This window comes from Aedes albopictus, chromosome 1, assembly GCF_035046485.1.
Source record: "Aedes albopictus strain Foshan chromosome 1, AalbF5, whole genome shotgun sequence".
NCBI classification, from domain to species: domain Eukaryota; kingdom Metazoa; phylum Arthropoda; class Insecta; order Diptera; family Culicidae; genus Aedes; species Aedes albopictus.
The window spans coordinates 26,574,718-26,587,106 of NC_085136.1; the positions used below are offsets into that span (position 1 = coordinate 26,574,718).

Genomic DNA, 12,389 nt, shown 5'->3' on the forward strand with positions numbered 1-12,389 from the left:
AATGTTCATTTAAGTCCTGTGCTGCAATAACATCACGGATTCGGCTAAAAATTTGTCCAGAGTAGTAGAATATTGCTCTCTGAATGATACAGAAGAAAAATTTACTTATAATTGCATTTTTCATCAAAAATTTAGTACATAAAGATGTCCATATTAAAAAAATTCATACTTGTTGCTCCATTGATGCAGATTTTCGACTCTAGCGAAAAATTATTATATTTTTTTTCAGCAAAGTTGGTCCCATGTTATTGTACACCTTATTTAATAATAATCGGATGCAAAGTTTCCATTTCCAACATTATTGTTACGCAAAATTTGCATTAGGCTGCATTGTTATTTGTAAGAACCTTCAAAGAACGAAACCGTTTTGATTACTGTATCTGCATTAGCGCACAATAACCAAACCAGCAATGCTATTGAGAAGCAGTTTTCTGCATTTAAAACCACATTATTCTCACTTTCGACTGGATTCATAAAAAAATTGATTATTTAATATTTTCATGCCCTTTTTGCTTTACAATTGAATTTTATTGAAAAAATCGAACCTTACTTGAGACTATAATATCTCAACACTTAATTTTCCCATTGAGTTTAAATTTTGCCAGAATGTTTATTACTCATGCTGCTGCAGCACGGCACATACTTTTCTGGTATTAAAAACGATATACCATATGTGAACAGTAATTTTATATATATTTTCAATTTTCAGCAATCGAAAAATTCACCTTATTTAACACCTGGCCGATTTTCTATAAAATAAAACTATTTTTATTCCATTCAAAAATGATCACTATAATGACAGATGATGTACTGAACAACGAAACAAGGGTGGTTAAATTTGAACTACGCGTCTTCTTTTTATAGCCTTGTAAAGTTGTCCGTTTTATAAATTGAACAGTCCTTAGAGGAAACAATTGACCCAGCGCTGCGATTACTGACTATAGTATGCTGGTACACGCAGAAAAATGTCGCTTGTTTAAAACAATAAAACTCAAGGTTGATTTTCAAACTGAGAATTTACTTATTCCAAAGTTATTTTTCATTGTTTTTTAACGATAAAAACAATCAATTACCATCATTTCATATAATGTCAAAAACTTCATTTGTTTCTACAAAATGGGGACCATAATCATGGCCCGGAAGCACTCACACATCTTGAAAACGCTTACCCCAACATCGCCACAACGAAGAAGGTGTAACAAATCCATCACGCCAACTTGCAAGTGCAGTTTTGGCCGTGATGGATAACGCGCAGGTACTCAAGACAGCATCCACAGAAAGTTGGTCGGTTTCGCCTTTTTTGTCTTTTTTTAGTAGTTCTCCTTTCCATCCGCTTGCCGATGGTCTAAAAACAGATTTCCGAGCTGCCACAGTTGCTGCCGTCACCAACACAATCACATCCCGGCTTTGTTAGTGGCAAAAGTGCAGTCGTTAAAAACAACCCATTATTTTATGTTGAAACTACCAAATCTCTGTTTTTTTTTTAACAAACTGTCAAAAATTTTGACAAATGGAAATATTTGTATTATTACACAATGGAACAGTTCAGCTTGAACTAGAAATCAGTTTGTCGCTATAGTAAATTGAAAAATCGGTTGATATGAACTAGAATTTAATTGTGTTTATAATTTATTTCTCTGCGTGTATCACACCATAACGCGAGAATGAAATTACGCTGAAGAATTACACTTTCACACGCGGAAAACTGAACGGATGGAGTAGTCCCGCTCATATCATTAGCGGAATCGTCGGATATTCTAAAGCTATTGCAATCTCTTCTGTTGAAAACTATTTACTTTCCAATAGAAACTTCACATCTCGAGGCACCGGCCAAATCAAAAACCACTTATTTAGTTTTTCATATAGCACATAACATACAATCAAATGAAAACAATATTAAGTAATGATCAGAACAATCTGCCATCCGAGGAGGCGTTGTATCACTATGGAAACCAGGGATGCCAGGTGTGAAGACAAGTCTTCAAATTGAAGACATTTGAAGTTCTGTGAAGACATTTATTTTTGTGAAGACATATGGAAAACATTTCAAATTTTGTGAAGACTTTTGAAGATTTTTGTTAAGGAGAAACTTCAGAGAGTACGAATATGGCTGCCACAATGGCCGACTTGCACCCCTACTCACGTTTTCAAAAGCACCAATCTTAAAAATTCGTAAACAAATGCGGTCGATTTTGAAAAGCTGCCTCTTTTTGCAAGTGAGCAAAGCCAGGATAATCAAGTGCGACTTGGTTCGATGCTTTGTTCGTCAGATTTGTGCCTCTAAAGTTGGTATGCAAAATTGCAATGGGCTTTCTTGATGTTTCACCTTAATCTAAACCATTAATTCAAATCTTGGAACATTTTCAGTTGAAATGCGTTTCAATTTTTGTAGATAAAATTTTAAACATACAGATTCCTAATTTTTCGGTCTTCATATTGGTGGAAATTTTAAAGCAGTTTTTAGATAAAATCAAATTATATGACCACCACTTCATGGAAATTTTAGGAAATATGCTGAACTATTGAATTAATTTTTCATCAGCAATTGTTTATAGAAAATAAAATTTTCATCAACAAAATTCCTCTGGGAATTCAACTGGGTATTCTCTAATTTTTCAAAAATCTCCAAAAACAGAGGTTGCTTCTAGAATACTACCAAGGTTTTTTTTCGGAAATACTGGAATTCTGGAGTTCCAAGGGACTTTCTCCGGGAGTTCCTCGGGGAATCTCTTCAGAAGCTCCTCGAGAAATATTTTAGGAGTTCCTCGGGAATTCTTTCAAGAGCTTCTCGAGAAATCCCACAGAAATTCCACAGAAATTTCTCCAACTGTTCCTCGGGAATTCTTCCAGGAGTTCCCAGAAAATTCCTTGATGTATTCCTTGGGAATTTCTCCTGGAGTTTTTTGAGATTCCTCCAGGAGTTACTCGGGAATTCTTCCAGAGTTCATCGGAAATTTCTCCACGAGTTCTTCGGGAATTCTTCTGGAGATCCTTGGGAACTTCTCTTGAAGTTCTTCGGGAATTTCTTTCCTCCAAGAGTTCCTCGAAATTCTCCCAGAAGTTCCTCAAGAATTCTACCAGAATTTCTTCAGGAATTCCACTAGAAGTTTCTCAGGAATTCATTCCAAGGGAATTTCTTCAGGAGTTCCTCGAAAATTACTTCAGAAGTTCTTCGAGAATTCCTTTAGATTTTCCTTAAGAGTTCCTCGGGAATTCCAACAGGAGTTCCTCGAAAATTCTTCCAGGAGTTCGTCGGGAAGTTCTACATGAATTCCTCGGAATTTTCTCCAGATATTCCTCGGGATTTTTTTTCAGGGTTTTCCATCAACTTTTTCAGGAATTTCTTGAGAATTCCCCTTTGAATTGCTAAGAAATTCCTTAGAAAATTGCTCCATGTATTCTTCGGAGTTCATCTAGGAGTTTCTCGGCCATTTCTCCTGGAGTTCATCGGATTTTTTTTCCAGGAGTTTTTTGGGGATTCCTCTAGGAGTTACTCGGGAATTCTTCCAGAGCTCCTCGGAAATTTCTCCTCCAGTTTCTCGGATATTCTTCAAGAGATTCTCGGGAAATGTTTCAGGAGTTTATCAGAAATTAACCTATGAATACCTCCAGGAAATCGTCGGGAATTCCCAGAAAAATTTGTGGAGTAGGTTTTCTGGAGACCAAGAGGAATTCTCGAGAAGGAGTTCTCGAGAATCTACGGAGGAATTCTCGTGGAACTCCAGGAAGAATTACCGAGGAGCTCCGGGAGAAATTTCCGAGGAACTCCTAGAGTAATTCCCGATCAACACCTGGAGGAATTTACGAGAATCTTCTGGATGAACTCCCGAGGTTCTCCTGCACAAGAATTCCAAGAACTCCTGGAAGATTTCTCGATTCGATTCGATTTCGATTCGACTCGACCTCCTAGAGGCATTCCCGATTAAGTCCAAAAGTAATTCCCGAGAAACTCTTGTAGGAATTTCCGAGGAACTCCTGTAAGAATTGCCAAGGAATTCCTAGAGGAATTTCCGGGGAACTTCTAGAAAAAAAATTCCGAGGAGCTCTTAAAGAATTCTCAGGAAACTTCTAAAGGAATTCTTGGAATTCTTGAATAGAGGAAATCCCGAGGAACTTTTGGAGGAATTTCCAAGGATCTTCAGAAGGAATTTTGTAAGAATTCCCGAAGATCACCTGGAGGAATTTCTGATGAATTCAGGCGGAATTCCCGAGGATCTACAGGAGGATTTCCCTACAAACTTTTCAAGTAATTCATGAAGGGACTCCCAATGAGATTCTGGAGGAATTCCCGATAAACTTCTGAAAAAATCCCGAGGAACTCCGACAGAAATTTCCAAGAAACTTCTGTAAGAATTGCCGAGAATTTTCGGGATGAATTCTCGAGAAACTCCTGGAGAAGTTCTCGAGGATCTCCAGGTGGAATTCCTTAAGAGCTCCTAGAGGAATCCCCGAAGATCTCGCGGAGGAATTTCCTAAAAGCTTCTTGAGTAATTCCCGAAGAACTCCTGGAGGAATTCCCGAGGAAGTCCTGGAGGCATTTCCGAGGAACTCTTGTAGAATTTTCCAAAGAACTTGTAGAAGAATACCTGGGAGAATTCTCGGGAAACTCAACTCCTGAAGAAATTCTCGGAAAGCTTATGGAAGAATTCCGGTAGAACTCCTGGAGGAGTTCTCGAGGAACTTCTGGCAGAATTCCTGATGATCTCCTGGAGGAATTCCTGAGGATCTTTTGGAGGAACTGCCGAGGAGCTGTAGGAGGATTTGCTGAGGATTTTCTGCAGGAATTCGCAAGGAACTCCTGGGGGAACTCTCGAGGACCACTTGGGGGAATTTCCGAGAAACTCCACGATGAATTCCCAGGGATTTTCTGAAGATATTCGCGAGGACTCCCTGGGAGAATTTCCGAGGAATTCGCAAAGGAATTCCTAAAGAAATTCTCGGATTGTTGGGAACTCGAGAAAATAAATCCGGGGAACTTGTTTGGGAATTTTCGGTAAAACTCCTAAAAATTTCCACAGAAATTCTGGAGAGAGCCATGCATTATTGCTGGATGACCTCACGGTATATTCCTTCATATAAAGCTAAGTGAGAACATGGCATCCCTGATGGAAACATCCACACAGGTAAACACCGTAAGTGGTGGCTATTTTGATTTTCACCCGTTTTACCCGTGCCATTGGGTCTCCAGGTCTCCAGTTAGCCTAGTGGTTAAGGCTATGGATCGCCAATCCGGAGACGACGGGTTCGATTCCCGTTCCAGTCGGGAAAATTTTCTCGACTCCCTGGGCATGATGTATCATTGTGCTTGCCTCACAACATACAATTTCATGCAATGGCAGGCAAAGAAAGCCCTTCAATTAATAACTGTGGAAGTGCTCAAAGAACACTAAGTTGAAGCGAGGCAGGCCAAGTCCCAGTGGGGCCGTAGGGCCATAAAGAAGAAGAAGAAGAACCCGTGCCAGCAGAATCGCAAAATAGTTATTTACGTAACGAGTTGCAAAAAGTTGATTTTTTCAGCACGAGTCGTACATTTATCCAACGAGGCTTGCCGAGTTGGATAAATACGAAGAGTGCTGAAAAATTCGAGTTTTGCAACGAGTTCCATACAAAATTTTATGCAATGATTTTTTTTCATAATGCAACCCATTTGAGTTGCATAATGTTCATAATGCAACTCAAATGAGTTGCATTATGAACGTTATACAACTATTTTTCATTATGCAACTCATTTCAGTTGCATAATGAGCCAGTTCGGAAAAATTGGCCATTATGATACCGGAATGAGTTGTATAAAATGTAAATTATGATACTGAATTGCATAAAACAAGTTTAAGAACGCAGAGCAAATGTGACGAGCAGATCAAAACACGTCTGCACGGTCTGCACGCGGCAACGCCTACTGCGCTTCCAAGAACTCTTTCTATAATTTTGGGCTGAAAGTCTCATTAATCCCACGTCTCCACTAAATGTCGTGCCATTTTGCTGCCAGAAAGAGAAAACGTAACAGAAATGATCAACACCGCTGCTTTCCATGCAAACAGCGAGAAAACATTTCTGTCATGACACATCTGTCCAGCAAAATGGCAAGACATTTCTGTCTAGTGGAGACGTCGGGTAATAGACACCTAAAAACTATTCCTAAGATTTGTCCAGGAGTTCCTTAAGTAATTATTTCTGGAGGTCCTTCTGAGATTCATGAAGGAGTTCCTTCTGGAGTTTCTGTTTGAATTCCTCTGAGACATTCTTCTGTAATTCTTCTAGGAGAAGCTCTTCTAGGAAGTCCTTGTAGTTCTCAAGTAGTAACTTATGCATTTATTTCGGAGTTTCTTTGATCTGTCGAGCTTCCCCATGCGGTAATGGTGAAGCTTAAAGCACAGATAAACAGACGTAACATCACAGAGAACAGACGTCTATCTTCGCTTTCTGCCTTGTGTAAAACTTTGTAACGGTCATATCAGAGTATGTGGTTATGCTCCCGTTGTTGTGTTGTCAATTTTGTTTCCAGTGCTCGCCATTTTTGGTCGTTTGGCGCTTATGTAGCTTTGTGGGCTAGTGTATTTTAACGATGAACACTGCCATCGTGTTGTCAAATCGAGATTATAAGTGGGGCAGTCTCCGTTGGTGGCGTTGAGGTACATTTAAATCACAGAGAACAGACGTCTATCTTTGCTTTTTGCCTTGTGTAAAACTTTGTAACGGTCATATCAGAGTATGTCGTTATGCTCCCGTTGTGTGGCGCTAGCGTCCCATCACTTACATTGTTGTGTTGTCATTTTTGTTTCCAGTGTTCGCCGTTTTTGGCCGTTTGGCGCTCGTGTCGCTTTGTGGGCTAGTGTATTTTAACGATGAACACTGCCATCGTGGGGTCAAATTGACTTTATATGTGGGTCAGTCTCCGTTGGTGGCGTTGAGGTACACTTAAATCTTTTACACACGATTTTGACGTATTTTTGTTCGAGCTTAAACGTCTGTTCTCTGTGGTAACATATCGAACATTTTTCGATTCAAAACATAGTCTCGGAGATCTGTTCGCCCAAGACGAACTTGGTGGTCTAATGGCTACCGCTTCTGATACATACCCGACTAGAAAATTATATCAAGTTTATATCATATTGAGTTATGATGTTATAATATTTTTCTGTAACTAATTATGTTATAAACTAGATGCAGGATGATGTTAAAATAACTAAAATCGTAACAAAAAGTACACTAGTCTAGTCAAGATTATAACCTATTTTGTTATAATCATATCAAAATTATAACAAAATGAGTTATGTATTTTAGCCTCAGGATTGCTAGTTTCTATCAAAATTTGATACAATTTTGTAACATAACATTGCAAATGTCGAAGACTTTAAACTAAATTATAATACAATGAGTTATAAAACAACATTTGTAACATAATGTGATATAATTGAGTTATGGTATTATGAAAACACCAAGGATGATGAACATGATTATATCACAATGAGTTATGAATATCATAGTTTGTTAGGATTATGTTTTATTTTTGTTACAATTTTCTAGTCGGGTATGCAGAAGGTCCTGGGTTCAATCCCTAACTTGTCCCTTTCCTCCTACTTTGTATCTTTCTATCTATTTTCTCTCTCTTTCTCCTACATATACATCTCATGTATATTCGTATGTTCGTAGCGATCGCTAGAACCAGAAACGGATTTGGAAAAAGCTGTTTCCCTTCCTTCCAACTTTCATCACAGCACAGTGTCAATCTACAGTCGAGTCTCTTACTAAACGAATTCCTATTAAACGGACTCCTATTAAACGAACTCCGACTAGACAGGGGTGAGCGTTATAGGAGACTAAGAGCTTATGGGATTTCGGCTTTTTGGAGGTGTGGCCTATTATCTCGGGTGTGTTAAGAGTTAGCGCAATACGTTCTTCAGCAAAGTTTTAGGGCTTGTAAGATCTACCATTTAGAACTTTGGCTCATATGATTAGTTGACAACTTTACCGCTAGAGGGACCATCAACAGTTTGATGTTAAATTGCACTACAGGAACCATATCAGGTTGTCAAGCAAACGTTACGATATTCGACAGCTCAAGACCCTGATAATTTGAAAGGATAGTTTCTTCGAAAAAGTTGTTGAGTACGCCAATAACTTACTGACGATGAGTTGCGAAGTTCGAAATTCCTCTACTGGGCGGCGCTAGTGAGCAAGTAAATTTTCAAAACCTCATATCTCAGAATCCCGATAACTTAGAAAGTTGGTGTCTTTGGCAAAGTTGATCAGTATGACATAAACTTACATAAAAGTAAACACTGATAATTTGTGTCTTGAGCTGTCGCATATCGTAACGTTTGCTTGACAACCTGATATAGTTCCTGTAGTGCAATTTAGCATCAAACTGTTGATGGTCCCTCTAGCGGCCAAGTTGCCAACTAATCATACGAACCAAAGTTCTAAATGGTAGATCTTATTAAGCCCTAAAACTTTGCCGAAGAACGTATTGCGCTAACTCTTAACACACCCGAGATAATAGGCCACACCCCCAAAAAGCCGAAATCCCATAAGGGGCTGTCCATTAATTACGTAAGGGTTTATAGGGGGAGGGGGGGGGGGTTTGAGAAATCTTACGCGCCATACAAAAATTTTTGGGTTCTCATACAAAAAATCTTACAAGGGGGGGAGGGGGTGTCGGAAAATCGCAAAAAATCCCTTACGTAATTAATGGACAGCCCCTAAGCTCTTAGTCTCCTATTAAGCGGATTCCTATTGCACCCCCCGACCAGTGATCTAATAAGAGTCTCGACTGTATATTATATAACGCCTACAAGCTATGCAACCAGCGAACTGTGCCGCTTCACAGTAATCTTCACATAATCTATCACTTTACGCCTGGCATTCATGGACCAATGCATGAACCTTGTGAACATTTTCCACCAACACACCGACATCCGCATGAGCTTGTGCAGGTGCAGAGGATTCAACGGCCTGTTGGCAACAAGCGATTGCAATCATCACTTCCCTCCCCTTCCCCACATTTACCTGCAACCTGACGCAGCATACGCCATTGTTGCCTAAAATACAAGAGCACCAACGCTCACACACTGAAGATGCCTGTTAATCCGAAGTAGCTATCTCATTGGTTCCTTGTGTGAGTGTAACTGATCTGGCGATACTGGAGTTGCAACTGCGGGCGGTCAATAAAGTTTATGTATAAGTTTAAGTTTTCAGTAAGAAATCTGTTCGCTCAATACTGAAAGGACTGAGTATGGCCGACCATCAACGAGGTGGCAATAGTTAGCAAACGTCAAACTCAAATACGGTGTGGCACGGTGGAAAATGTCAGTGTTACAAAAGTGTGTTACGTCTGTTTGTTTGTGCTTAAAGTCAAGATGGTAGATTATTTGGTAAATATACAGAAAGCGTAAAAGTGAACACTCATCTGTTTAACTACATCCTTCAAGCCGTGTTATTCAATTATCTGTACGACTTGAGAATGTTAGAAACACTTTTGTTTGTCAGAAGTATCCAATGCACAGTGGTCCACGAACCAGATATACGAGGAAAGATGCATTCAACGCCTTCAAATCAGTTTTTAGGCAAATATGGTCTTCTACAAAGTTGTTCCTTATAATAAGGCCGTCTTTAAAATGTGCATGAAAATTAGGGTGGTCCATATTTTCAAAGAAATTGGGAACCAAACTTTTTTATTTGCAAGAATAACTGGTTACATTCTTCGGGAAAGTTGTAGATCTATTAATTTTGAGCAAGTTTGCTGAAGACACTTTTTATGTAGCTTGAAAATTGACCAATCTAGAGATATTTTTCTGAATAAGCTTAGTTCAAGAAAAACCGGTTTTCTGGCGTTAACTTTTTCAGTTTCGATTTTTTATCAAAGTCGCCCAAGAAACACTTGTACAGCATTTGGAGACGCGTCATTTCGTGCGCTGAGATGGTCGTTATCTCTTTTGGTTCGATAATAATATATCCATTTGCAAAAAAAAAAATGAATGAAAACCACTGAGGGACCGCTACCATCACTACGAGTTAAAAGGAGTAAACAAATAAGGAAAATTAATGTCTATCATATTGTCAATTTCACATTTATTGGTAATTTTACAAACTATCTACTCCTATAGTACATAAACAAACATTATTGATATCATCCATGGGATCCCTAATGCGTGGAATATCTTCATAAAAGAGCTTCGTGCTGCTTACATCTTTTGAAACGCTACGAATAAGTATGCTTCGAACTCACAAAAATCCATAAATGTGCTAACACTGTGAACACCTACTCCAGCGGACCGAAATACAACTTCTTGGTCAGCGTCGAGTAGAAACTGGGTATTTGCTTCTTCTTGTCCTTTTCCCCGTCGGCATTGCTGATACGCTTCGAAACGGCATCGTTCGTTTCCGTTAGAATATCGTAGATGGAAATCGTTTCCAATGGTTCACAGCTTTCGATCACGTTGCACAGTTCCTGAATCAGCCAGCTTCCGGTTTCGTTGCGGAATGAGTAGTGGCCTGAAATGTTAACTCGTATTTACTTAATCGAATATTCATCTATGAGCTTGCCAAATCTTACCGTGATGGGAGCTCATAACTATCAGTAGATCGGCGAACTCCGGGTAGGTATAGGTTTCCGATTGCGAATCGGTAAAATCCTTGATGCAGTCGGCTTGGATCAACTGAGCCCTTAGCTGAACTCCTCGATCTAGCTTGCTGCCGCGGCATGCTTGGATGAAGAACAACTTCGGCTTTCCGGCCATCGAGTTCAGCGACGTCGGGGTGAAGTTCTCCAAGAATTTGTACAAATTGTACGAATCGTCTTGGGCCATCAACTTGTCTCCCTCCTCGCCGTGCGTCAGTATGAACACCATCAAACAATCCGCTTGCTTCAGATCTTTGTCATATTCCACTACAAATATAAATAACATGCGCAATGTACCACAACAATTGCGAAATTCTCTTTCATACGATTACTCACGCTTAACGGCAATGCGATTGATTTCGCTGTAGCTGTAGTCTTCGTACACTTCTATATCTTCCTGCGAAAATCCCAATCGTGGCAACACCTTGTACAGTCGATCAACGTCTCGATTCGTTCCAACCCGTTCGTCGTAACTGGGGTCTTCAAATTTGACGTGGTTGAAGATCAGCACCCTCCCACGTTTGGATCCGTTCATCGAGTAGGCCTTGGCGGTCGGACCGTTCGGTGTGTACAGATAACCGGATCCTTTCCGCTTTGGGACTTCTTCGAGCGTCTCTTCGATGGGTTTAGCGTCTTCACTTTCACTGTCAGACTGCTGGAGATTTCCTTTGGCATCCACGCGATCGGGTTTTGGACCGGCCCCCACGCTGCCGGTCACGTCCATCACGGTAGTTTGCTGAGTCTGACTGGCAACCAACAACGGATTGATTGAACTTCAGATTGCGACGACCAGTGACGGCTAAGGGTACCTCTCGACTGATATCAACTGTATAACATTGAACTTCTGTGTGCGGGAGAAGATCCGCCAGCAGTTATCAATTGGAATCGTTATCGACTTGGGTTTTCGACCTGATAAGGTGATAACAAAGAACGCAGGTGGGGGGTTTATATCTTTCTTATGCCAAGGAGTACCTTGTGATGCTATATAGGCAAATTCTAGAACAACAACAGAAAATGTACTATCACATCAAGTACCGTTTTACCCCGCTAATACGACAAGTTGTCATCTCAACTGCCATGCGCTTGATAATTTAGGAACTGTATTTTTGTTTTTGCTTTGACGTTTGGATTTATTTTTTAATATTTTTTTATATTTTGAGAAATTTTACATTAATGTTAGTTCTTTACACTTTTCTGCATTATCTGAGATTCCTAAATGAATTCCTTCTAACATTCCTGTTGGAGTCGAAGCAATCTGCGATTGACTGGACCATTTGTAGTATGCCATGATATTTAGTTGTTTAATAAATTTGTCATTCCACAATCGTTACTCAACCTATCAAGACGTCTTTCAATTCCGATAGGTTATGAGCCCAGCGAAACGGGACATAGCCAGAAGATTTTCAAGCAGTTTTATTTCAACCGAAGATTTTCTGAAGAAGTAGTTCTGAAGCTCTTACCACGATGGCCAACAACGGAGGCGGAGAAGCTGGAAGCGGAACGGGATCGGGATCAAGCGTAGCGGCTTTGGATCGCCGGGTCGTGCGGACCGCCGGAGCCGGAAGCAGTGTTGCCTTGACGTTGGAGAAGCTCAAGGGAAGAGAGAACTACGTGACGTGGGCGTTCTCGATGAAGATGACCCTCATCCGGGAAGGCACGTGGAGCGCGGTGGAGCCGCGACAAGGTGAATTCGTTGATGAAGACACGAAGCAGCGGGCGTTGGCCACCATCTGTCTTAGCTTGGAGAAGACCAACTACAGCTTGGTGA

At 40.2% G+C, this 12,389-nt stretch overlaps 2 protein-coding genes across 3 annotated transcripts in view; one reads left to right on the plus strand and one right to left on the minus strand.

Moving 5' to 3' along the window:
• LOC109415184 (alpha-protein kinase 1) overlaps window positions 1-12,389 on the plus strand; it is a 199,512-nt gene that overhangs the window by 100,003 nt on the left and 87,120 nt on the right. The gene's annotated exons all lie outside the window — the stretch shown is intronic.
• On the minus strand, window positions 10,050-11,463 carry LOC109428408 (caspase-1). Its single transcript, XM_019704139.3, has 3 exons — window positions 10,958-11,463; window positions 10,556-10,888; window positions 10,050-10,494 (listed from the first exon to the last, which is right to left on the minus strand). Exons 1-3 carry the CDS (start codon window positions 11,343-11,345, stop codon window positions 10,262-10,264), a joined length of 954 nt encoding a protein of 317 aa, XP_019559684.2. The 5' UTR covers window positions 11,346-11,463; the 3' UTR covers window positions 10,050-10,261.